Source organism: Lipomyces arxii (genome assembly GCF_038497795.1).
Source record: "Lipomyces arxii strain Phaff 12-163 unplaced genomic scaffold V1512scaffold_10, whole genome shotgun sequence".
NCBI lineage: Eukaryota > Fungi > Ascomycota > Lipomycetes > Lipomycetales > Lipomycetaceae > Lipomyces > Lipomyces arxii.
This window is the reverse complement of record NW_027117709.1, coordinates 230,125-252,324: the sequence shown is the minus strand read 5'-3', so window position 1 is coordinate 252,324 and position 22,200 is coordinate 230,125. Positions and strand designations below refer to the sequence as shown.

The window sequence follows — 22,200 nt, the reverse complement described above, 5'->3', positions numbered from 1 at the left end:
TTATTATTTCTTTCATTTCGACCGCAAATGATCAACTCCCGTTCATTCCGATTCTTGACTGGCATTCGTTCGTTTTCGAGCTCCAGTAGTGTCATGTCTTCACCCCGTCATTTACTTTCAATATCTGACCTGAGTCCGGCCGAACTCGAGCGTGTGGTTGACAGGGCTGGGGAGTATCGTGAGCTGATCAAGAGCAAAGGGTTGAGTAGCACAGCTGAGAATTTGCCGTTACTGGGGCACACTGTTGCGTTGATGTTTTCGAAGCGGAGTACACGGACCCGAGTGAGTTCTGAGGTCGCGGTGAATTACTTGGGAGGCCATCCAATGTTTTTAGGCAAAGACGACATTCAGCTTGGAGTGAACGAGTCGCTGTATGACACGGGCAGGGTTATTTCGTCAATGACGTCGTGTATGGTTGCCAGGGTTGGGCCGCATTCAGACATCGCAGGGTTAGCAGCTGCGTCGAGTGTGCCTGTGATTAATGCGCTGTGTGACAGTTACCATCCGTTGCAAGCGATTGCAGACATGTTGACCATCAAGATCGCGTTCAAGAGTGTTAAAGGGCTGAAATTTGCGTGGGTCGGCGATGCGAATAACGTGTTGAACGACTCAACCCATGCGTGTGCAAAGCTAGGCATCAATGTGTCGATTGCTACGCCAGAGATGTATCCAGTCGACGAAGCTCACTTCAACAAGGTCAAGGCTTCTGCTGCGATTTCAGGCTCGACTGTCGAGATAAGTCATGACCCCAAGACAGCAGTCCGTGACGCAGACGTGATTGTGACCGATACGTGGGTGTCAATGGGTCAGGAGTCTGAGAAACAGGCCCGGTTGGCTCAATTTAAAGGGTTCAAAGTCACGTCCGAGATGGCGTCCGAAGCGAGCGACGAATGGAAGTTCATGCATTGCTTACCGCGTAAACAGGAAGAAGTGAGTGACGAGGTGTTTTATTCTGACCGGTCGCTTGTGTTTGACGAGGCAGAGAATAGACTGTATGCGATGTTGGCAGCATTAGAAGCGTTTGTAGCGAAGAAGGGTGTGATTATGTAATATATCAAAATGTATTTAAGTGTATTTTAAATGTGAACAGTATTTCCTATTTGGGACATGCTGGCCATGTCCGATGACGTTTGTGTAAGCCGGGTAAACCAACATCACACCATTGAACACGCCATGTGCGATTCACCGTCACCCCATGTTTTATACCTTACTATGATGTTATTCTGTGCTGCGAGGTCTGCGACGTCTGTGAAGTCTGTGAAGTCTGTGAAGTCTGTGAAGCCTGTGATGGGCGTTCTGTGAATATAAATACTGTCCCTTCCTCTGTCTGTTTGTCTATCATCTCATACCACACATACCACACATACCACACAAGTACAAGTACAAGTACAAGCTACATCATACTACACAATGAAGTACACTCAAATCACTCGCAACATTGCCGTCTCTGCTTCTCATGCAGTTCATACAGCTCCAACTACATTGCGGTTGTCGAAGCCTTTACTATTTACATATCCTGCGTACTCACAGGTCACTCGATACGCTAAAGGACTTGGATTCTGGACTGCGGTTATGACCACATTCTTTGGATGGACTTTTGCTGCAAGATATGTTAGCTTAAAGCGCGCTGGAAACAAGATGGTCTAGGCTATTTGCCAGACTGTATTGTGTTATTCGTTATCATTGTCGTTATTCATTATGGATTTGTTATGGTGTTATTGGTTGTAACTTAATGTTCATTATAAATTCTATTAAATATCTATTTGGCAGTAATCAAACTCATGATCCAAGCGCTTAGATCACCGTTTAATACGTATTTCGACCCTTTTACTATTTCCTCATCCCATATATCTTTACATGCTTCAGTTATTGACACTGTCTTTACCGGAACAGGCTTGACAATAGTATATTCCTTCTTTGACAGTGCTCTTTCGACTGAAGCTGCCGTCTCTGCTATTATTGTTCTTGATGTGGCTGTGTTTTTGCGTATTTCAGACGAGAATGAATAGAGTAATGCGCTTGTGCATGTTACGCCTGATCCTATTAGACAGTGTATTTGTATCATACAATAGACCTACCTGAGACAAATCCAAAGAACTTGCTCATTGTGCCTATACTGCGTGTGTAGTGTGTAGTGTGTATAATGTGTGTAATGCGTAGTGCAGTGTAGTGTACTGTAGTGTAGCAGAGCAGAGCGTCGAGGGTAAGGGTTTTCACTTCACGATATTCAATATTCGAAGCACTCACAGAAGAAAGAGCAGAAAGAGCAGAAAGAGCAGAGACAACTCACAATGCCTTCTCAAGGACAAGCCCACCGCACCCTGGGCCGGTATGTTATATTTTATAGTTATAGCTATTTAATCTAATTCCCAGGAAATCTGGGCCTCGTAAAATGCTGCTCCGGCAACTAGTCACGAGTGTAATTGAGCACGAGTCCATCACGACAACTTACGCCCGCGCCAAAGAAGCCCAGCCCCTAGTCGAGAAGATGATTACACATTCAAAACAAAACACAAGACAAGACCTAGGTGCGATCGCAGGGTTCGTGTTCAACGTGTCTTATTCACTGAAAAAATTACGAGACGTGCTGGCTCCGAGGTATAAAAACAGACAGGGCGGATATACCCGGGTTCTTCATCTGGAACCAAGAGGACGAGATGCTGCACCGATGGCTGTGCTTGAACTTGTGGACGGCAAGAAGGATTTGAGACTGTATTTGACTGCGAAAGCCATTGCCAGGTCTATTCATGACAATATCCCATTAGACAAGACTACACTGGCGAATAAGGCGAAGTACATGTCTACGCCTGAAGGGGCACAACTATTACAGGAGAAGACAGAGTTGTTACAAAAAGTATTTTATCCTTAAATCATAATGTATATTCATACACTTGTATATTCTATCATAACCGTAATCAAGCCATTAAAGCAGCCATTATCAACGCAATCATACCAGCCGACAAGGAAGTGACCAAGTTCGATCCGGAGTTCGTAGTCACTGTCGCAATGGGTGGAATGGTTGTGTTGGATGGGAATGTAGTGTTTGTGCCTGTTTTGTTAGTCAGTTCGTAAAATTGAAAGAAAGTGAACTTGCTATTTGCGGTGGGATAGGGGTAGTATGGGAGAGGGAGAGAGGAAGATGTAGAGGACGCAGAGGACGTAGAGGAGGATGAGGAGGAGGAGGAAATACCTGTAGTTGAAGTTGTCATGGTCGAGGACTCGGCGGAAGTAGTGGAAGTGGATGTAGTGGATGTAGTTGAAGTGGTGGAGGGAATAGAGGAAGAAGAAGACGTAGTAGAGGTGGTCGACTCGACTGGAGTAGTTGACATAGCGGACGTAGTGGAAGTAGTGGAAGTAGTAGACTCGACGGACGTAGTGGACGTAGTAGAAGTAGTGGACGTGGACATAATAGAAGTAGAAGTAGAAGCAACGGCCGCGTTAAAAGACTGACAAGTATCAACAAAAGACGACCAAGCAGTATCCGCGTTATCATTTGGACAAATTGAATTCAGGCAGGACATCATTGCGCTGGACTCATTTTCACACACTATTCTTTAGTCTTTACACGCGTATTCTTGTATAATCGAAACATACAACAAGACACAGAAGCAATTGAATCACAGGACGAAGCCTTTTGGACTGACGATACACAGGCGAGTAAACATGCCTGTTGTTGTTAGTTAGACTTGATTGTTGATATGAGGATTACTTACTGGAGGAGCAGCTGACACGAACGAGATCAATGAGACGAGTGAAAGAATAACGAATGACTTCATTTTGTATATTCTATTCTATTGTATATTATGTATCGTATATAGTATCGTATATATATATATATATATATTGTATAGGAGTAGAGTAGAATCAGCGACACGGAAATGTCTCGACGAAGAATGAAAAGGGAAAACGCCGGGTAACATTGTTCAGGGTAAGGGCGTTTGCACATTCCGGATCCGTCGAGCGTGTCCTAAAATAGACAATAACCCAGCCACTTTAATTCTCTTTTATTACATGTTATATAATAATGATATTAATATGTGCAAAATAGTGCTTTTTAGCTGATTTTACTGTTTAAATTTCATATAATTTACTCTTTAATTGCGTTCACAGGAAACGCGTCAATATGTTGTGTGGCGGTGTCATTATTTATACTTGCTTCTGCCATAAACATCACATGTTTTACACTTTTATGCATTTGGCTGCACGCGTCTGCTGCTTCCTTTATATCTTCCGTCTTATTACCCACTTCTCCTTCCTCAGCCTCTGTCACTATCACCACTCTTTATCATCACTCTTTACTTACAATGTCCGGAGCAATCACCCCTGCGAATGAAAGACTGTCGCGTCCACTCGACTCCATCGATATTCCTCACAAGAAAATATCAAAGATCTGTTGTATCGGTGCTGGCTATGTTGGTATGCTCAATCTCGTAATCACTCCATATCGTTCAATTCTCTAACATTTAAGGCGGCCCAACTTGCGCTGTCATTGCGTACAGATCTCCAGACGTTACCGTCACTATCGTCGACTTGAACCAGGCTCGTATCGATGCCTGGAACTCAGACAACCTGCCAATCTATGAGCCAGGCCTTGAGGAGGTCGTCAAGGCAGTTCGTGGCAAGAACTTGTTCTTTACCACCGATGTCGACACTTCTATTCGTGAAGCAGACTTAGTCTTTGTCTCCGTCAACACCCCAACTAAGAAGTCCGGCGTTGGCGCTGGTTACGCTGCTGACCTTGGCTGGGTTGAGTCCGCTACTCGTCACATCGCAAAGGTCTCGACTTCAGATAAAATTGTCGTCGAAAAGTCTACCGTGCCTTGCAGAACCGCAGTCTCGATGCGAAAGATTCTCGATTCAAACGGAAAACCAGGTTGCAAGTTCGATATCTTGTCCAACCCTGAGTTCCTGGCAGAAGGTACTGCCATTAAGGACTTGCTTGCCCCTGACCGTGTCTTGATCGGCTCACTCGACACTCCTGCCGGCCGCTCGGCTGCAGCGTCGTTGGCTGACGTCTACGCGAACTGGGTTCCCCGGGAACGAGTCATCACCATGAACTTATGGTCATCCGAGCTCTCCAAGCTGGCCGCGAACGCGCTCCTTGCCCAGCGTATCTCATCCATTAACGCTTTATCCGCAATCTGCGAAGCCACCGGCGCTGACGTCGACGAGGTCTCATATGCCGTCGGTCTCGACTCCCGTATCGGCCCCAAGTTCCTGAAAGCCTCTGTCGGATTCGGAGGCTCGTGCTTCCAAAAGGATATCCTTAACCTGGTCTACCTGTCTGAATCCCTCCACTTGCCTGACGTTGCAGAGTACTGGCGCCAAGTCGTGGAGATGAACGAGTCTCAGAAACGTAGATTCACCCAGCGTGTCATCTCGTCCCTGTTTAACACCCTGACCGGAAAGCGTCTCGCGGTCCTCGGATTCGCATTCAAGAAAGACACCGGCGATACTCGTGAGTCGGCTGCCATTACCCTGATCAAGTACTTCCGTCAAGAACAGGCCAAGATCGCACTTTACGATCCTAAAGTCGAAGCGTCCCAGATCTGGTACGATCTTGCCGAACCGGGCGTGGTTGACGACGCGACCGCGGTTAAGAAACAGGTCACCCTGTGTGAGTCTGCGTATGAGGCCGCAAAGGGCGCAGACGCAATTATTATCTGTACAGAATGGGATGAGTTCAAAGACACTCACCTCGACTACCAGAAACTGTACGACGTCATGAACAAGCCCGCCTTTGTCTTTGACGGAAGACTTATCCTGAACCAGAAGAAGCTCGAGAAAATTGGGTTCAAGGTCGAGTGCATCGGTCGTTCAAGACTCGAGGAGACATTCGAGTAGAGTACTTAGATATACAATGCTACAATTAATCTTTTTTACTATTCTAATATCAATCGACTATATCTAGTAACAATCATAATCACACTAACAATCGCAACCCGCTCGCAGCAGCTCCAACAGCACTGATCTTTGAAATCGCACACAACCTTCCTTTAAACTCAGGCACGTACTTTGCTCCCGTCAATGGATCACTCACAAAAGCCTGTCCAGCGTAAATCGGCACATGTGTCCCGGCACAAACGTCAAACTCAGCGTACGCATCATACTCGATCCTGACCGCGTCTGTCCCGACCGCGTCAGCTCTAGCCTTGATCTTCTTCGCCTGCTCCGCTTTTGGACCTGACCCGGCAGACTCAAGAAACAAAGACGCGAACCGGGACGCGCTGGCGTAGTTCTTGTGCTTGAACGACTGCGACATGGCAACCTGCAACGCATTATGCATGTGCACCGGCTGCAACTTGGCCTTCGTGAAGTACGCCGCAAGTTCTAGATTCCGCTTGACCTCGTCCGGCCCCAGCCCGCGCCGCTCAAGCTCAATGCTCAGCCCAAGAATGTACTCCCGGCATATCTCAACCAACTGTGCAGCCTCGTCCGCTTCCGCGCTGGTCGCAACCGCACTCACCACAACGTCGTATAGAATCTGCCTGAACTTGTCCACTGCATCCTCGATCTTGTTCGTCCGCACAAGTCGGTACGCCTCCTGCAAATCGGTCGCGCTCAACTGCGACAGAGGCCGTGCAATGACCGGCAACACCTTGCCCTTGTCTGTCTCGCCTTTCGTCCGGCGGATATACGTTACCACCCCTGGCATCCCCTCGGTCGCGGGCAAGTACGCCTTAGACGCACTGTACACTTCCATGAACCGGCTCTTGAGCGGACCAAACTCAACAATCCCGACCTGACGGTTCAACAACTGCATCGCGCTCTCAAACGACCCGGCCGCAACATGATCGGCTGCAACAGGCGAGTTGCGCACCCACGCATCAGCCTCGCTGACGCCAGAAACAACTCTTTCGTCCGCAACAGCAGCACCAGCGTCTTCATCTCCAACGTCAAGCAACTCCTCGTCAATATCCCATCCGCCAGTATCGTCCTCAAACTCATCCTCGTCATTCGCCGCAAACTCGTCCTCCCCACCCATGTCGTTAAGCGTGCCGAATCCACCATGACCAGCCACTTCTACCGGCTTATCCTCGAGCGTCATGGCCTCGATCTGGCCCGCAAGCAGTTTCTCAAAATACGTAGGCTCGGCCTTCTTCAATGGCAAATTCGCCTCAAACGTCTTGTGCACCACCTTCGCGACCGGCATCGCGCCGCTGAGTTTCGGCATCGACACTTGCTCGGCCGTCAATCCAGCAGCATCCATGATCTCGCCCGCAAGTTCGTCCAGTCCATTCGATTTCGCAGTCGCGTACGCCAGCGCGCCCATGTCGATCTCGCGCAACATCTGGATCCGCGCCTCAACATCGCCCAAAAACAACGCACTCTGGAACTTGGCCTTGTAATCACCTCTGTGGTCCGCAATTTTGCCCATCCGCTGCAACTTGCCCACGTCGCCGGTCACCAAGTACAAAAACGAAAGTTTGTCGAAGTTGCGCAGCTTTTGGTACACCAGCTCCACAATCTCGTGGTTTCCCTGCTCAAGCGCAACACCGCCAAGCTTAGTCCACAAAACAGACTTGTCAAGCTCTTTGGCCATCTCAAGCGCAACAGGCAAGTTGCCGCACTCAATCGCAAGGTCAAACCGGGTCTGCGGGTCCTGCACGAACTGCAGCGCAATCTCGGGAAACCCTTTCTTCTGAAGATACGAAATGATGCTCTGGCCGACCAGGTTTGAAGTCTTGATAATCCGCAGCATCTCCTCGTAATTCTTGCCAATCAACGCCTTCTTGAACCTAAATTCGGTCGGGTCGATCGTTAGTTTCAACACCTTGCCGTTACGGTCAAGACAGTACACCACTGGGCCCTTGATGTGGGTCAGATACAGCGTCGAATCAAGCGTACGAATAATGCCGCTGTCGCCGTTCAGAAGCGTGTACTTGATGTGGTTCAACGTCGAATAAATCAACACGCCCGAATCGTTCCAGCACGCAGACTTGATCCGGATCGTTTCGTGCAACGAGCACACGATGTCCAAGTTCTTGGTTGCTATCGTAATAGTGTGCTTGCTCAGCAACGCAACATGCTGGCCGTCAGGCGACCATACCGCGTACTTGACCCCGCTCGCACTCAGCTCGGCAAGCGACTTGGTCTGGTGAATGTCGTACAGCACGACCGAGCTCGGGCCAAACAATAACAAGCAGCCAGTGCCGCCGTAAAAAATGTCTGTGTATGCGTACTGCGCCTTGATGGTCTTCGTAGTCGCGTTCGACAGGTCCTTGACCTCGATGGTCTGCGTGGCCCGGGTATACACCGCGAACCTATTGCGCGCAATAAACACGGCAGAGTTACCAGCCCCGTGCTTCGAGTCACTCGGCTCAACCGCGCCCGAACTGTCTCTCGGCAGCCGGATCAGCTCGTAACTCCCGTTGTCGGTCGGCGACGTGATCAAAATCGCACGCTCGGCAGGGTTGTACGACAGACTCCGCAGCGGCGTCCACGGGCTGCCAAGTTTCTTAAGCGACATCAACGGCAAGCTGTCGGCCTCGCGCGTAAAGTCATACGACCGCAACTGCTTCTCCTTGTTGATGTAAAACAAAGTGTTTTGATACACTGTCGACGGCGGGCGCTCGCGCTCAAGTTTAAACACCATCACACCGCTGTCGTGGCCGGCCGCGAACAGATTGATTTCCGGATGAGCAGCCATGACCCAGAATCTATCCGACTCGCGTCTGAAGCTCTGGACCGACGTGCGCTTGTTCAGGTCCCAAGTCCTGATGGTCTTGTCTTCTCCGACCGAGATGATCAGGTCCTGGTGCGGGTGAAAGAGGCAGCAAGTCACGTTGTTGAAGTGACCCCTGCACGTGTCGACTTCCCACGCCTTTGTCTCGGACATGCGCCAGAGCTTGACCATTCTGTCGTCCGAGGCCGAGATGACGAGCGGCATGGTCGGGTGGAACGCGACCCAGTTCACGCCGCGGTCGTGGCCCTCGAGCACGTACTTGACGACCGCGTCCGTGTTGCCAAACATGTCGCCTTGGTTCGCGTTCGCGCGCGAGATCTGGTCCTCGAACGTCATTGATGTTGGGGACGAATGTTTCTTGCGCAGCCCAGAAATGTCCCACACGCGTACGGTCTGGTCGAGCGAGGCAGACACGACGAGATCGTCTTTCGGGTGGAATTGAGCACACATGGTGTAGTGATTGTGTCCAGTCAGACAAGCAATCTGGGACCTGTTTTGCCAATTCCAGATTCTAATTGTTTGATCATCAGACGATGAGATGATCCAAGGCAGTTCATGATGAAAGAACACGGTACGAACGTAATCCAAATGACCTATCTTATTAGCAATTGATCGTGTTTATGCCGATTGAATTGAGCGTACCAGTCAAAGTAAAAAGACATCGTCTGGTTTGTAAAGACCAGACCTTGATTTTATAATCATCACCACCAGATACAAACAACGGCTGGGTCTTATGAAAGTCAACAGCACGAACAGGACCATCATGTTCTTCGAATCTATCAATCAAAGTTCCCATTCTATAATCCCATAGTTGAATAGTTGAAGAGTGAAGCGACACCAAGATCCATGGTCTTTTATACAATTAGCTTATCTCTTATCAAATGAGAGATATACACATATAAACTGACCTTTTTGGATGAAAAGCCACTCCTTTCGCTCGAGACGATTTTGATTCAAACTGATGTAATGTTAGTTAACTGTCTGCAGGAGTAGCATGTAGAATTACCTTTGTTAACATCTGCATGATGGAATATATTCAATTAATAAATGAATTTAAACAATTCAAATAATAAATAAACAAGCAATTGTCTCTTCTTGTTTACTTTTCTCTCTCTCTCTCTCTTAAGTAAACACTCGCGAAGGAGAAGAAAGAAGGAAAGAACGAGCCCCCGAGACTGAATTGGAGACAACAAAACTCTATTTTTTCTAACCCTATTTAACCCTTGTTTATGTAAAGTATTATGTAAACATACACTTACCCGGCCTTTAATTCTCCCAACTAAAAATTTGTGAAATTTCAATTCTTTTTCTCGACTCGACCAGTCTCGACAAGTGAAAGGGCAAAATGAACATTTCAAAGCCTGTCGGGTCTGAAATTACAGATGTCGAGTTCGGATACTTTACGACTCGTGAAATCAAGAACTTGTCTGTTAAACAGATCACTCATCCTCAAGTTTTTGATGCTTTAGGACATCCTATGGCAGGCGGTCTTCATGACCTTGCGCTCGGTGCTTTTGACCGGACTCCGTACGTATTATCGAATTGCAATGAGATGGGTTATAACTAATTGTGAAGTTGCGCAACTTGTAGACTTGATCAAAGGTTTTGCCCGGGACATATGGGACATATCGAACTACCGATTCCAGTTTATAACCCTCTGTTTTTTAGTCAAATGTACATTCTGATTCGAAGCACATGTTTATACTGTTACTTTTTTCGCGTCAAGAAGCTTGAAGTTCACAAATACGAGTGTAAACTTCGGCTACTCCAGCACGACCTGATCACCGAATGCGAACAGCTAGATGAGATCAGGGTTGATGGCGCTGAAGACGACGACGACGACGATGAGTTTGAAGACGGGCATGCGAGCAAAAAGGATAAGAAAGGCAAAGCGTTAACTGAGCATGAATTGATTCGAAGAAGAGAAAAGTTTGTCGAGAGCGCGATCGCAAAGGCAGAGACAACTCATAGGCATAAGTCTGCTGCAGTGCTCGAACTCCGCCGGTTACTGATTCATGACTTTATGAGATTACTTCTTTCTCGTCCCAAATGCGACAATTGTGGAATGTACGTTATATTTTTTTTTGTCGCTAAGTCTCCTCCTAACAAACAGGTTCTCACCTGCGTTCCGCAAAGACGGCATCTCCAAGATCTTTGAAACAGCACTCAAGGACAAGCAAGCTCAAAACAACAGACTTAAAAACGGGTACAGGCAAGAAGCTTTTTACGACAAATCAGACCGTCGGCGTGTGCAAGCCGACACTGCTGACGTCGAAATGACAGACGCCAAAACAAACGAGCAAGACGCTGAAATGGAAGAGCTCGAGTTTGAAAAACCAAAACCAAATAAACTCACGGGCAGGTACGTGCTCTCGACCGAGATCAGGGTGCACCTGCGAAGACTGTTTCGTAAAGAACGAGCAATCATGCAGCTCCTCTTCCAGACCAAACACACGACCAAAATTGTGACTCCAGACATGTTCTTCATCCAGTACCTTGCTGTCCCGCCGACCAAGTTCCGGCCGCCAGGAAAAGTCGGCGGCGAGACCCACGAAGCGGTCCAGAACGAGCTACTTTCGCGGGTGCTGCAGTCCGCGCTGCGGATCCGGGACTTGAACGACCGCATGAACGAGATCAAGCTTGGGAAACTGGCAGACAACGATGTTGAGGCCCGCCAGATCCTGAACCAGCTCATGAACACTTTCGTCACGATCCAGACCGACGTCAACGCATTCATCGACAGCACCAAGGCGAGCCAAAACTCAGGGCTCGGCCGCACACCGCCGCCGGGAATCAAGCAGATGCTTGAAAAGAAGGAAGGTTTGTTCCGGAAATACATGATGGGCAAACGTGTCAACTACGCGGCTAGGTCCGTCATTTCGCCCGACCCCAACATTGAAACCACAGAGATTGGCATCCCGCCCGTGTTTGCGGTCAAGCTGACGTACCCGGAACCAGTCACGGCGTACAATTTCCAAGAAATGCGCAAGGCAGTCGTCAACGGTCCGACCGTATGGCCCGGCGCGACCCACATTGAAAAAGAAGACGGCACGCTGGTCGCGCTGCACTCGATGACGACTGAGCAGCGTACCGCGCTCGCAAACCAGCTCCTGACTCCTTCGTACGGATTGTCGGTCTCCAACAAAAAAGTGTACCGCCATATCCGGAACCAGGACGTCGTGCTCATGAACAGACAGCCTACACTGCATAAAGCGTCCATAATGGGCCACAAAGTCCGCGTATTGCAGGGCGAGAAAACTTTGAGGCTGCACTACGCCAACACAAATGCTTACAACGCTGACTTTGATGGCGACGAAATGAACCTCCACTTCCCGCAAAACGAGACCGCGCGCGCGGAGGCAATGATGCTTGCAAACACAGACTCGCAGTACCTTGTCCCAACGTCCGGCAAACCGCTACGTGGACTTGTCCAGGACCACATCGTCACCGGCGTGTGGATGACAAATAAGGACACCATGTTCACTCGTGACCAGTACCATCAGCTCGTGTACGGCACCATCCGGCCCGAAGACGGCCACACGACCACAAACAGAATTTTGACCGTGCCGCCAGCGATCATGAAACCGGTGCCGCTCTGGACCGGCAAGCAAATCATTTCGACCATATTGCTCAATATCAAACCGCTAGACAGACCGGGTCTGAATTTGATTTCAAAAGACAAGATCGACAACTCGTACTGGGGAGAAGGATCGCAAGAAAGCACGGTCTTGTTTATGAACGGTGAGCTCCTGTGCGGTGTGCTTGACAAGTCTCAGTTCGGTGCGTCCGAGTTTGGATTCGTACACTCGGTACATGAAATCTATGGCCCCTCGGTGGCAGGAAAGCTGCTCAGTATTCTCGGCCGGCTGTTCACAAAGTACGTTCAGTTCCGTGGCTTCACCTGCGGTATGGACGACCTTCGTCTGACTCAGGACGGCAACGACTGGCGAAATGAGATCCTCGAGAACGCGTTCAACGTCGGTCAGAAAGCCGCGACCGAGGTCGTCAACTTACCCGAGACCACGACCGAGACCGACCCTGAGCTGCGGCGGCGGCTGGAGGAAGTGCTGCGTGAGAACGACAAGTCTGCAATCATGGACGCTATCGTGCAGAAGCACGTCAACGCGGTCACGTCCGAGGTCGTGGCGAAATGCATCCCGGACGGCACCCTCAAGTCGTTCCCCAAGAACTCGTTCATGTCTATGGTCTTGTCCGGCGCCAAAGGCTCGAACGTCAACTTGTCGCAAATCATGTGCATGCTCGGCCAGCAGGCCCTTGAGGGCCGCCGTGTGCCGGTCATGATCAGCGGCAAGACCTTGCCATCATTTAAAGCATTCGACACTTCAGCCAAGTCAGGTGGATACATTGCGAGCCGATTTTTTTCGGGCATCAAACCTCAAGAGTTTTATTTCCATTGCATGGCTGGCCGCGAAGGACTGATCGACACGGCAGTCAAGACCAGTCGGTCAGGATATTTGCAGCGGTGCCTGATCAAGCAGCTTGAAGGCGTGCGGACCCAGTACGATAACACCGTGCGCGATAGTGACGGCACGCTGGTCCAGTTCTTGTACGGTGGCGACGCGGTCGAAGTCATTCAGGAGAGCCATCTCATGAACTTTGACTTTTGCGCGCAGAACTTCAGGTCGTTGCTGCAAAAGTATCCGGCGCACGAACTCGCGGGCTTGGTCGATGAGACCAGCGCGGCGTCGTACTCCAAAAAAGCGCGCAAGAACGCGGCAAAAGAGGCCGACGTGCCGCATTATAATAAAATTAATAAATATGACCCTACCATCTCGAAGTTTTCTCCTAGCAGGTACTTGGGCAGTGTGTCTGAAGTTTTCCAGCAGAAACTGGATGAGGTATGTTAATTTGTTTATATTTTAGAGTAAGCTAATTGTGTAGTACACTGCTGCACGTAAGGACTCGATCTTTGCAAAGCACTCTGAAAGCGGGATCACTGAAAAGATGTTTAAGGCGCTTATGCAGCTCAAGTACATGCACTCGTTGGTGCAGCCAGGCGAGGCAGTTGGTATTTTAGCCAGTCAGTCCATTGGTGAGCCGTCGACCCAGATGACGCTCAACACGTTTCATTTCGCTGGGCACGGCGCCGCGAACGTGACGCTCGGGATCCCGCGTATGCGAGAGATCATCATGACAGCGAGCACCAACATCAAGACGCCGCAGATGAGACTGCCGGTTTTGCCCGATGTCACGGATGACCAGGCGGATGACTTCTGCAAGAGCGTGGCCAAGATTGTTTTGTCAGAGTTGATTGACAATGTTACAGTGACTGAGCAAACCGGAGTGACGCCGGATGGCGGCGACATCGCTCGGGCGTACACCGTGCGTGTGCAGTTCTACCCGCGCGAGGAATACGAGCACGAGTACGACATTAGCCAGGACGTGCTCGAGCACTCCGTGACTGTGAAGCTGCTGTCGAAGCTGACATCGACCGTGACGCGGGAGCTGAAGCGGCAGAAGAAGGCGTCGGACGCGGCGCCACAGATCGGCAACTCGGTCAAGCAGAAGTCGGACGAGGTCTTGAGCGAGAAGGTCGAGCGGCACAAGAAGAAGGACGACGAGTCTGATGACGAGGACGAGGATGACGACGGGGACGCGACCGCGGAGAAACTGAAATCTCGCACGAAAGAAGTGCTGTCGTATGAAGGCCCGGATGATGATGATAAGGAAGTCATTAAGGATTTGCATGATGGCGATGATGATGAGGATGACGAGGAGGTCGACGAGAAAGTGGACGAAGCTGAAGACGAGTCTGACGCTGAGGTCGACTCATCGCGTCTGTCGTCCAAGCGCGCGAAAGAACGGCAACAGGAAGTCATCGGCATGTTCACCAACATCACCAAGTTTGATTTTGATGACAAGAACGGCGAGTGGTGCGAGTTTGAACTGCAGTATCCTGCCGAGACGCACAAGTTGTTGATGATCAACATCATTGAGTCTGTGTGTAGACAAGTTGTGGTGCGTGAGATTCCTCGAATCGGTCGCTGCCTGCGTGCCGCGCCGGCCAAGGGTTCGAATGCAAGACACTTGGTCACCGAAGGTGTAAACTTCCAAGCCATGTGGGACCAGGACGACTTCATCCACGTGAACGGCATTCGGTCCAACAACATTGCCGCTGTGCTCGAGACGTACGGTGTCGAGGCGGCGCGAAACACTATTGCAAACGAAATCGCAGGCGTGTTTGAACCGTACGGCATCAAGGTCAACAGCCGCCACTTGGAACTGATCGCAGACATGATGACCCGCGACGGCGGGTACTTACCGTTCAACCGCCACGGAGTTGAGGTCAACCCGTCGCCGTTCTTGAAAATGAGCTTCGAGACCACGTTTAACTTCTTGAAGGAAGCGGTCTTGAACGGAGACGTGGACGAACTCGACAGTCCGAGTGCGAGACTGGTCGTTGGCAAATTGTCGCCTGTTGGCACGGGATCGTTTGACGTGCTTACTAAGTTAGAATGGTAGATTTAAAGTGGGTGATATTTTTTTTTTTGGAGTAATTTTGCATTTGTCAGTTTAAAAAAAGCATTTTTATCATTTAACATTTCCTACTTTGGACAAATGTGGGGTGAGCCCTAACCCTGTCATGATGGGCTGTTGAAATTCGCCATCTCGACATTATTATTTGAAGAAACAAAATATTAAAGACCATTAGTTTTTGTTGCCCCTTTAGTAAGGGAATAGAAAAATCATAGTTAATGGATGTTATTTCATTACCTACTTCAGGTATCGGTATTGACAAGACCGTGACTGATTCCACGACGTCGAGGTTGAAAGACGTGTTTACGTTCAAGACGAATGGGACACCGCTGATATCGTCATGGATGAACTCGTTTTCACGGAGTAGTAGTCATTCTGCAACCGCAGCAGACACACACGCATCTTCTGTTTTTTCATCTGAATCTGTATGTAGCTATGTTGTGGTAAAGAAGTACTGGCTGACAGTGAGTAGGATGACGTGCACTCGTTAATGAGTCCGGTTCCGCCGGGAATAGTAGTCGGGTCGCCCGGTGATCCGCACGATTTAACACCTGTGGACCCGGTCCCGATCACCCTGGTCGATCACTCGATGGACGATAACAGTGACAACGGGAAGATGTGGGCCAAGAGTGCGTGGGTGGGAGATTATTCGATTGTGGCGGGCACAGGCAAGGCGGGCGCGTATGTTACCTGGATGTGCATGATTGAGACGGACGAGGTATGCATAATGCGTGACTTGTGGCGGGATTAGTAGAGTTTAACATGTATCAAGGGACGAACTATCAAGTTCAGGAAAAGGTATTCTGAATTCTGCAAACTACAATCTGCTCTTACTCAAGAGTTCCCAAGATTAAGAGGCGCTATTCCTGGCTTACCTCCAAAAAGTATAATCTGTACGTTTTTGTGTCACCTATCTGGCAATTACACTTCTGACAGTTTAGCCAAATTTAGACCTGCATTTCTCGACGAACGAAGGCGAGGACTCGAATACTTCCTCGCATGCATCGTACTCAACTCCGTTTTCTCAAACAGTGATGTCGTTAAAGAGTTCATCGCGTCGTCAACAAACTCGAATTAATCTCTCCAGGAATTGGGTGCATGTAAATTATTGGTTTATTTAGTTTTGGTGTTTAATTTTGCCGGTATTCGCTTTAATATCTTGTCATTTAGTATCAGGTTTTGTTCTTTATATACATTCCGTTTAATCTTTTTTAACTCCTAAATGGTTGACCAAACAGTGTCCTGCGATAGAGCAAATTATAGTACATCTTCATGTGAACTCACGCGTTGTCGTTTTGCCGGCCGCGAAACTTCACGAACAAGCAGCTCTCGGTCAGTTTCATCCTCCTCATCCTCTTCGTCATCGTCAGCAAACATATCAACCAACTCAGTCGGCTGTGCAGGTGGTCGAGGCGGGCCAGTTACAGTGCCGTCGCTAAGGTCGTACGCGTCAAAATCCTCTTCGTCTTCAAACACAACGCTCGGATCCTCAATCATGTGGCCAGGGCCATCACTGTCAGACTCGTCCGGATCACTGTAAATCGCCTGCACTTGGACCGTGTCTGACAGGTCGTCATCCTCGTCGTCGTCAAAGCCGGCCCCACTGGCGTCGGTTATTTCGCCGTCGTTTATAAAGTCCCGGTCGTCGTCGTCTTCTTCATCCAAATCAATAATCTCTGCTAAGCGGAGATGGCTGCCGTGTTCTGCGTGTGATGTCAGTGTAGTTCATGCAATCATAAAAGAAACGTACGCTGCATCCGACGATACACCTCGAGGTCTATAAAATCATCTGAGCCGTCATAGCTGTCCAAGTCACTGTCATGAATAGCCTCATCAGACTCATCATACGAATCGCCCCAGTCATAACAACGCAAACACCGTGTCCCCTCAACCTGTCTAATTAGCTTATCCTTGAGTCAAATGTACACCCAACATACCTCCCAGTGACATATCGCACACCTCCGTACGCCGTCCTCTCCATCTTCATAATCTGCATTCTCGGATATATCCGCGAACATGAACGGGAAAATATGTCCGTTCCGTTTCTTATGTTCGGTCACCAATTGAAGCTCATCCGTTTGTTTCGTTTCTAGCAATTCCTTACTCTCAGAGTTCTCAAAAAGTTCGCAGTTATCAATCAGCATCTGGACCGTACTTTTGATCTATTTTCGTCAGCCCTGGCATGATCTTTAGTCGTCCTCCTTACCTCTAGTGATATCGCCGGCCGAGTTGCTACTCGTAACCGACAACTCGGACATGTTTTTTTCCGCTTAAACCATTCAAGTAAACACTAAGCATGTTATTCCCTCTAATCCATGCCAAAATTTCACAAACACATACGGAATAGCAAAATGTATGGCCACACGAAATAACACAAGGTTGAAACATGAGATTATCACACACCGTACACGAATATTGCCTATTCAAACTAGCAAGATTCGTGCTGTACTTCTTAATAATCTAATTACCCGTCAATCCCCGTTCTTTCTGACCAAATCCAACCAAAAACAAACCTCATCTTTCTGCTTCAACTCGTTTCTTAGTTGCTCCATCGTTTTCTCCACAGAAACCTTTTCCGCAGCTTGATCTGCCATGCTTTTCACTCTAGACACACACTTTTAATGTCGCAAATCCTTAATTCAAGCCCAAATCCTTGAATATCCTTCTCAGCCAAAGTCAGTGCGAATTTCTTGTTAAGTTGATGTTCAATTTCATGGAATCTTGCGCCGCACCATATATTAAAACATTTGGGCTAGGGTACAACATCATGCTCCCAAACCCTTCTTGCGCGCGACTATAATCAGTTACACAATCCACTCGGAACAATGGTTTCGCCGTCGAGTTTTGATCCGTATGATCCTGATGAGTAAGTCAATTGTGTCGAATATATCGGCTACTGACACGTTCAGCCAAGTACGAAACTTGAAAGGGTTTGCAAAGTTATGGTATCATTGTAAAGAGCAGCCTTTAGTGCCAGTCGGTATCTTATTGACCTGTGCTGCCTTGACCAAGTCAGCGATCGCGGTCCGGCAGGGCAAACAGAGAGAGGCGAATAGGTACTTTACTGCGCGTGTGGTAATGCAAGGATTAACTCTTGCTGCCTTGGTCGGTGGTTCATATTACATGCAAAAAAATACAAAGTCAGTTGCTGAGCTGCAAGCAGAAAAGGCTGCACGAAGAAAACAGTTATGGCTGGAGGAGTTGGATAGACAAGGTGCAGGTTATCAGCGCGCAAAGAAGAGTAGTCTGCCAAAGGAAGAGTAGGTTGCAGAACGCAATAATCATTAAATCATTCCCTCTAATGGTGTTTACGGTTCATTTGGGTTTTGACATAATATACATCCGTTCAATATTGAATTATGGTCCTCCATTTTTGACCGCATCTCGTATAGCGCCTCTCGATAAACACCAGTCTATATGCTGGTTCACAACCGACATATCGGCTGACACTTGATTCCCACATATTGGACAAGACACAATATCTTTCGCGCCTAAATCGTCCGTATTTTCATGTGCCGGACTGGGTGCCTGTACTTCTTCTTTGAATTGCTCCTCAGTGTATTCTTGAGATTCTTGAATCAACATGTTAAGCTCGCCTTCATCGTCTTGAGGGTCCAATGCTTCAAACTCTGACTGTCCTTCAACCTCGGTTCCACTTCTCTGTTGCTTTCCCCCTTTCAAAAACGTTTTCTAACCAAAAATGTCAGCCATACCCTCATCATATCAACACACTAACCATCGGTCCCTCATAGCTAAGATCAACCAGCTCAGACACCCGTAAGCCCACCAACCGCACGGTGACCGGCATCTCTTTCTCTACCATCTGCAGCCCCAGTCTGTAAAACTCCTGCCAAGTCTTCACCGGTTTCGGCACTGATTTCGTCCTCGTAATGGTCTCAAACGTGGCCTTCTTCAACTTCATACCAAGTTTCCGGCCGGCAACGTTGTGTCGTCTGCAGTCTTGTTCCAATTCTTTGGCGACTTGAAGTAACTTCTGCTTGATCAGCGCGAAATCAGACACAGCCCTGAACGTGCGTTCGGAACTGACAGACTTGCGCTTGTATTCCTCGATAGGACGAACGACGGTCGATCCGAGTCCGAGATAGCAGTTGAGCAGGAAATCAACCGTGATGTCGGTGAACACTTCGTGAAGCAAAGGTGCATGCTTGAAGATGTCACCGCACATGTCAACCTTTAGCGCCTTAAGCTGGCGTTCAAGCACGTATCCTACACCAGTGATCTAATCTAGTCAGTATGGTCACTACAATTAAAGCAGCCTTCACACTTTTCGCACAGGCAGTTGGTCCATGAACTCCATAACCGCCTCCCTGTCGTTCGCGATTACGTATTGTCCATTCGGTTTGTTGAAATTCGACGCAATCTTTGCGACTCGACAGTCTGTCTCGTCAGCAGAATCTTTCTATAGATAATGTAACCTACTTGGTCCTATACCAGCACTTATAGTCAATCCAGTCTCTTTGTGCACTCGTTCCCGCATTTCTAGCACAACTTCCTCGCGAGCCTGACCTGTTCTAGCACAGTACTAACTTTGTCAGTCATTATTCTTCCATCACTACCTTAACCCACATCTGTGATGTTGAGGTAAGCCTCGTCTAGAGTCATAGCACATAATTTAGGATCGTAGTCACGCAGTATAGCTTTGATCGCATTTGACTTTTCAATATATTTTGGAAACGATAGTGGTATCACGATTAACTCCGGGCAAATTTTGCGTGCAACAAACAACGCCATTGCAGACCTGATTTCGTTAAACACCGTCTTGTACCGGCCGAGTAACGTACCTGACCCCGAACTTCCTAGCCTCGTAGTTGCATGTACATAATATTCCACCACCCACACCAAACGGTTTTGTCTTTAATTCAGGCCGGTCTAGCTCTTCCACACTAGCATAGAACGCATCACCTACAACATCAGTAAGTCTACCATAGTCGGTCAGTATTGCATACAGTCAACATGAACAATCGACTGGCTTAGATCTCTTGTCGATTCCAACTGCTTAATCATTGCCGTAATTCGAACTTGTGCACCTTCGAGATCTTGTTTGCTCACTTTTGCAGCATGCCGTAGAATCCCCTCAACTTTAACTGACAACTATCGCCATTAACATCTTCTTCCTAATCCCGTTCAACCATGTCTTGCCTCTGCCTCTTTCTTCTTCTGATGCTCAAAGTATTTGCTTCCCTCTACTACATTAGCTTCTCTTTCGTAATACCAGTCACTAAGAATGACAAACCAGAAACCTTGTATATAATCTCGCTGACTGCAGTTTGATCGACCCCATCTTGACCTGATTTCTGAATAGAAGGCCCGAGTAACCGATGATGAAGTGTTTCTTGCTCGTCTTTTGTTTGTTCTTTGTCGTTGACTGTCGAACTTAATGTCGTCATGGCATCATTTAAGCTGTGGTTTAATTTGCGAACGTTGAAGATATTTACTTTAAACTCAGCTTACGCGCTTAATTTCAAAGTCACGGGATTTCGCGTCTTGCGGAAAAAAATGTATTACCAAATTTACAAAGTGACATCTTCTTGTCGATAATGATCTAAAACTAGACGATACATAAAACTCGGTGAATATCCTCCCCTGTATATAATCAGCATCTGACCCTTAAAAACATACTGTATATACTCACATGTTTGTAATATACAAGTCCACCAATTCTGGGGGCACGTAGTCGTAAAGCGGGTTCACAACATTGACCTTATCAACCAAATTTCCTATCTAATTAACAAAAGCGTACGACCCAAGAATCTCACGTACCGTCTTCAAACTCAAGTGCCATGCCGGTGTCACCAACTTCGATTAAACTCTCAGTGTCAAACGGATACATCGGCGACAACTTGTACAAGCCTGTGCACACGACTATTGGTGTCCGATGCACGTTCGCGCATTGGCAAATCATGGCTGCACCAGACGAAGCTAGTAGTCCTCCATTTGCTAGTACTATATCCGTCAGTTCTTTGCGCAACTCACATCACAACCTAAACGTACTAGCATTGGTTCCAAGAATAACTTTTCCAACACGACCCATTATCGAGTATACCATTGCGTCCGTGATGACGGTCGTTTCAATCCCAGCCTGAGCTAACTTAGTCGCAAACTGGTGTGTCTTTTCAACGTCGTTCGGGAAGACCTCAGTTACCAACACCTGAAACTTTCGCTTTTGAGAGGCTCTTAATAGAAACTTCAGCACAGTCTGTGAATTAGGAGTAGCAGTAAGAATAGTTTCGCTGACCAAGTCAGCATGCAATTCTTCAAAACATCCCTGTAACGTACTTCTCGTGAATCATTTCAACACCCATACCAGCAATGCTTTCATCAATCGCATGCAATTCGTCAATAAGTTCTTGAATACCCTCAATAATGTACGGTTTTAAGTCTCTCTTCACATTTGGTTTTTCAGTCTTGTCTCCGTCTTCATTCGTCGACAGTAAATTGAACATTGACGTGATCAAAGGTGAGTTTCCAGCTTTCAACATGTGAGTATTTCAACACACTCACTTCAACACACAACACTCACTATCTTCTGCCTCTGAATCCTGAGACGTGTCCTCTGATTCTTCCCTTATTAAAGCCAAAACACGTCTTACTATATTTCCACATGCAAGCTCTACAATTCCGTTAAGTTCCCCAAATCAGATCAGAAATAACCAGATCAACCAACCTCTGGGCTGTGCACGCTGTAGCCGTCTGCCTAGTACTTTGATCTGAAGTACTAATTGATCAATTTGTGTCCATCTAGCAGCAGATACGACTCGTAACAGTAACTGTGAGGTCGCAATTGCTACTTGATATGATCCTTGAATCTGCCTTCTCTTCATTTGACTTGACTTGGCTTAGTATTGACTTCTTTCACTCATAGTATACAAGACTCACGCCACAAAAGACTCAATATGAATATTCAAATCCTTTTCTTTCGATCCGTGATTCGACATTGACGCCATTTTGTGTGGTTTTGACTATTTCACGCACTTTTCAGAAATTTATGAGCAATG

At 47.9% G+C, this 22,200-nt stretch overlaps 12 protein-coding genes across 12 annotated transcripts; 6 read left to right on the top strand and 6 right to left on the bottom strand.

Moving 5' to 3' along the window:
* Positions 1–14: 14 nt before the first annotated feature.
* Positions 15–1,081, top strand: V1512DRAFT_264178 (Aspartate/ornithine carbamoyltransferase). The gene has a single exon (XM_066916633.1). It carries the CDS (start codon positions 28–30, stop codon positions 1,048–1,050), a length of 1,023 nt encoding a protein of 340 aa, XP_066770962.1. The 5' UTR covers positions 15–27; the 3' UTR covers positions 1,051–1,081.
* A 208-nt stretch (positions 1,082–1,289) lies between these two features.
* Positions 1,290–2,297, bottom strand: V1512DRAFT_276675 (uncharacterized protein). Its single transcript, XM_066917876.1, has 2 exons — positions 2,079–2,297; positions 1,290–2,034 (listed from the first exon to the last, which is right to left on the bottom strand). The coding sequence occupies exons 1-2, from the start codon at positions 2,104–2,106 to the stop codon at positions 1,760–1,762; spliced, it is 303 nt and encodes a 100-aa protein (XP_066770961.1). The 5' UTR covers positions 2,107–2,297; the 3' UTR covers positions 1,290–1,759.
* On the top strand, positions 2,261–2,894 carry V1512DRAFT_240031 (mitochondrial 54S ribosomal protein bL17m). The gene is made up of 2 exons (XM_066914220.1): positions 2,261–2,329; positions 2,374–2,894. Exons 1-2 carry the CDS (start codon positions 2,292–2,294, stop codon positions 2,867–2,869), a joined length of 534 nt encoding a protein of 177 aa, XP_066770960.1. The 5' UTR covers positions 2,261–2,291; the 3' UTR covers positions 2,870–2,894.
* Positions 2,858–3,906, bottom strand: V1512DRAFT_264173 (uncharacterized protein). The gene is made up of 4 exons (XM_066916632.1): positions 3,714–3,906; positions 3,595–3,667; positions 3,191–3,547; positions 2,858–3,049 (listed from the first exon to the last, which is right to left on the bottom strand). Exons 1-4 carry the CDS (start codon positions 3,774–3,776, stop codon positions 2,916–2,918), a joined length of 627 nt encoding a protein of 208 aa, XP_066770959.1. The 5' UTR covers positions 3,777–3,906; the 3' UTR covers positions 2,858–2,915.
* A 352-nt stretch (positions 3,907–4,258) lies between these two features.
* On the top strand, positions 4,259–5,902 carry V1512DRAFT_264168 (UDP-glucose/GDP-mannose dehydrogenase family, NAD binding domain-containing protein). The gene is made up of 2 exons (XM_066916631.1): positions 4,259–4,416; positions 4,469–5,902. Exons 1-2 carry the CDS (start codon positions 4,305–4,307, stop codon positions 5,842–5,844), a joined length of 1,488 nt encoding a protein of 495 aa, XP_066770958.1. The 5' UTR covers positions 4,259–4,304; the 3' UTR covers positions 5,845–5,902.
* Positions 5,863–9,820, bottom strand: V1512DRAFT_291773 (coatomer WD associated region-domain-containing protein). Its single transcript, XM_066918266.1, has 4 exons — positions 9,693–9,820; positions 9,595–9,644; positions 9,329–9,537; positions 5,863–9,279 (listed from the first exon to the last, which is right to left on the bottom strand). Exons 1-4 carry the CDS (start codon positions 9,708–9,710, stop codon positions 5,924–5,926), a joined length of 3,633 nt encoding a protein of 1,210 aa, XP_066770957.1. The 5' UTR covers positions 9,711–9,820; the 3' UTR covers positions 5,863–5,923.
* Positions 9,821–10,007: 187 nt separating this feature from the next.
* Positions 10,008–15,246, top strand: V1512DRAFT_276670 (uncharacterized protein). Its single transcript, XM_066917875.1, has 4 exons — positions 10,008–10,213; positions 10,262–10,753; positions 10,800–13,545; positions 13,589–15,246. Exons 1-4 carry the CDS (start codon positions 10,032–10,034, stop codon positions 15,167–15,169), a joined length of 5,001 nt encoding a protein of 1,666 aa, XP_066770956.1. The 5' UTR covers positions 10,008–10,031; the 3' UTR covers positions 15,170–15,246.
* Positions 15,247–15,340: 94 nt separating this feature from the next.
* Positions 15,341–16,399, top strand: V1512DRAFT_264165 (Phox homologous domain-containing protein). The gene is made up of 4 exons (XM_066916630.1): positions 15,341–15,609; positions 15,657–15,902; positions 15,957–16,077; positions 16,126–16,399. The coding sequence occupies exons 1-4, from the start codon at positions 15,403–15,405 to the stop codon at positions 16,260–16,262; spliced, it is 711 nt and encodes a 236-aa protein (XP_066770955.1). The 5' UTR covers positions 15,341–15,402; the 3' UTR covers positions 16,263–16,399.
* Positions 16,400–16,872: 473 nt separating this feature from the next.
* Positions 16,873–18,156, bottom strand: V1512DRAFT_264162 (uncharacterized protein). The gene is made up of 5 exons (XM_066916629.1): positions 17,698–18,156; positions 17,525–17,644; positions 17,391–17,474; positions 17,122–17,346; positions 16,873–17,076 (listed from the first exon to the last, which is right to left on the bottom strand). The coding sequence occupies exons 1-5, from the start codon at positions 17,776–17,778 to the stop codon at positions 16,918–16,920; spliced, it is 669 nt and encodes a 222-aa protein (XP_066770954.1). The 5' UTR covers positions 17,779–18,156; the 3' UTR covers positions 16,873–16,917.
* On the top strand, positions 17,994–18,659 carry V1512DRAFT_264161 (hypoxia induced protein conserved region-domain-containing protein). Its single transcript, XM_066916628.1, has 2 exons — positions 17,994–18,050; positions 18,094–18,659. Exons 1-2 carry the CDS (start codon positions 18,010–18,012, stop codon positions 18,446–18,448), a joined length of 396 nt encoding a protein of 131 aa, XP_066770953.1. The 5' UTR covers positions 17,994–18,009; the 3' UTR covers positions 18,449–18,659.
* V1512DRAFT_286978 (uncharacterized protein) lies at positions 18,291–20,686 on the bottom strand. Its single transcript, XM_066918100.1, has 9 exons — positions 20,439–20,686; positions 20,345–20,388; positions 20,152–20,296; positions 19,987–20,107; positions 19,772–19,943; positions 19,625–19,727; positions 19,470–19,582; positions 18,921–19,424; positions 18,291–18,874 (listed from the first exon to the last, which is right to left on the bottom strand). The coding sequence occupies exons 1-9, from the start codon at positions 20,590–20,592 to the stop codon at positions 18,542–18,544; spliced, it is 1,689 nt and encodes a 562-aa protein (XP_066770952.1). The 5' UTR covers positions 20,593–20,686; the 3' UTR covers positions 18,291–18,541.
* Positions 20,673–22,171, bottom strand: V1512DRAFT_286977 (uncharacterized protein). Its single transcript, XM_066918099.1, has 8 exons — positions 22,082–22,171; positions 21,870–22,030; positions 21,726–21,815; positions 21,482–21,674; positions 21,197–21,435; positions 20,966–21,148; positions 20,838–20,922; positions 20,673–20,788 (listed from the first exon to the last, which is right to left on the bottom strand). The coding sequence occupies exons 1-8, from the start codon at positions 22,147–22,149 to the stop codon at positions 20,716–20,718; spliced, it is 1,092 nt and encodes a 363-aa protein (XP_066770951.1). The 5' UTR covers positions 22,150–22,171; the 3' UTR covers positions 20,673–20,715.
* Between the last annotated feature and the right edge of the window lie 29 nt (positions 22,172–22,200).

Bases quoted from the DNA above. Each gene is read 5' to 3' on its own strand.
- V1512DRAFT_264178 (XM_066916633.1), top strand. From the start codon at position 28: ATGATCAACTCCCGTTCATTCCGATTCTTGACTGGCATTCGTTCGTTT.
- V1512DRAFT_276675 (XM_066917876.1), bottom strand. From the start codon at position 2,106: ATGAGCAAGTTCTTTGGATTTGTCTCAG. The intron at 2,035-2,078 runs GTAGGTCTATTG...TAATAGGATCAG, and splicing joins GTTCTTTGGATTTGTCTCAG to GCGTAACATGCACAAGCGCA.
- V1512DRAFT_240031 (XM_066914220.1), top strand. From the start codon at position 2,292: ATGCCTTCTCAAGGACAAGCCCACCGCACCCTGGGCCG. The intron at 2,330-2,373 runs GTATGTTATATT...TCTAATTCCCAG, and splicing joins GCCCACCGCACCCTGGGCCG to GAAATCTGGGCCTCGTAAAA.
- V1512DRAFT_264173 (XM_066916632.1), bottom strand. From the start codon at position 3,776: ATGAAGTCATTCGTTATTCTTTCACTCGTCTCATTGATCTCGTTCGTG. The intron at 3,668-3,713 runs GTAAGTAATCCT...TAACAACAACAG, and splicing joins TCGTGTCAGCTGCTCCTCCA to GCATGTTTACTCGCCTGTGT. The intron at 3,050-3,190 runs GTATTTCCTCCT...CTAACAAAACAG, and splicing joins CATGACAACTTCAACTACAG to GCACAAACACTACATTCCCA.
- V1512DRAFT_264168 (XM_066916631.1), top strand. From the start codon at position 4,305: ATGTCCGGAGCAATCACCCCTGCGAATGAAAGACTGTCGCGTCCACTC. The intron at 4,417-4,468 runs GTATGCTCAATC...CTAACATTTAAG, and splicing joins TATCGGTGCTGGCTATGTTG to GCGGCCCAACTTGCGCTGTC.
- V1512DRAFT_291773 (XM_066918266.1), bottom strand. The intron at 9,538-9,594 runs GTCAGTTTATAT...ATTGTATAAAAG, and splicing joins GTGGCTTTTCATCCAAAAAG to ACCATGGATCTTGGTGTCGC. The intron at 9,280-9,328 runs GTACGCTCAATT...CTAATAAGATAG, and splicing joins ATGTCTTTTTACTTTGACTG to GTCATTTGGATTACGTTCGT.
- V1512DRAFT_276670 (XM_066917875.1), top strand. From the start codon at position 10,032: ATGAACATTTCAAAGCCTGTCGGGTCTGAAATTACAGATGTCGAGTTC. The intron at 10,214-10,261 runs GTACGTATTATC...CTAATTGTGAAG, and splicing joins GGTGCTTTTGACCGGACTCC to TTGCGCAACTTGTAGACTTG. The intron at 13,546-13,588 runs GTATGTTAATTT...CTAATTGTGTAG, and splicing joins TCCAGCAGAAACTGGATGAG to TACACTGCTGCACGTAAGGA.
- V1512DRAFT_264165 (XM_066916630.1), top strand. From the start codon at position 15,403: ATGGATGTTATTTCATTACCTACTTCAGGTATCGGTATTGACAAGACC. The intron at 15,610-15,656 runs GTATGTAGCTAT...GACAGTGAGTAG, and splicing joins CTGTTTTTTCATCTGAATCT to GATGACGTGCACTCGTTAAT. The intron at 15,903-15,956 runs GTATGCATAATG...ACATGTATCAAG, and splicing joins GCATGATTGAGACGGACGAG to GGACGAACTATCAAGTTCAG.
- V1512DRAFT_264162 (XM_066916629.1), bottom strand. From the start codon at position 17,778: ATGGCAGATCAAGCTGCGGAAAAGGTTTCTGTGGAGAAAACGATGGAG. The intron at 17,475-17,524 runs GTATGTGTTTGT...TAACATGCTTAG, and splicing joins GCCATACATTTTGCTATTCC to TGTTTACTTGAATGGTTTAA. The intron at 17,347-17,390 runs GTAAGGAGGACG...TGACGAAAATAG, and splicing joins GGCCGGCGATATCACTAGAG to ATCAAAAGTACGGTCCAGAT.
- V1512DRAFT_264161 (XM_066916628.1), top strand. From the start codon at position 18,010: ATGGTTTCGCCGTCGAGTTTTGATCCGTATGATCCTGATGA. The intron at 18,051-18,093 runs GTAAGTCAATTG...TGACACGTTCAG, and splicing joins GATCCGTATGATCCTGATGA to CCAAGTACGAAACTTGAAAG.
- V1512DRAFT_286978 (XM_066918100.1), bottom strand. From the start codon at position 20,592: ATGACGACATTAAGTTCGACAGTCAACGACAAAGAACAAACAAAAGAC. The intron at 20,297-20,344 runs GCAAGACATGGT...TAATGGCGATAG, and splicing joins AGAAGAAGAAAGAGGCAGAG to TTGTCAGTTAAAGTTGAGGG. The intron at 20,108-20,151 runs GTATGCAATACT...CTGATGTTGTAG, and splicing joins GTCGATTGTTCATGTTGACT to GTGATGCGTTCTATGCTAGT.
- V1512DRAFT_286977 (XM_066918099.1), bottom strand. From the start codon at position 22,149: ATGGCGTCAATGTCGAATCACGGATCGAAAGAAAAGGATTTGAATATT. The intron at 21,675-21,725 runs GTGAGTGTTGTG...ACATGTTGAAAG, and splicing joins GGATTCAGAGGCAGAAGATA to CTGGAAACTCACCTTTGATC. The intron at 20,789-20,837 runs GTGAGTATATAC...GATTATATACAG, and splicing joins GACTTGTATATTACAAACAT to GGGAGGATATTCACCGAGTT.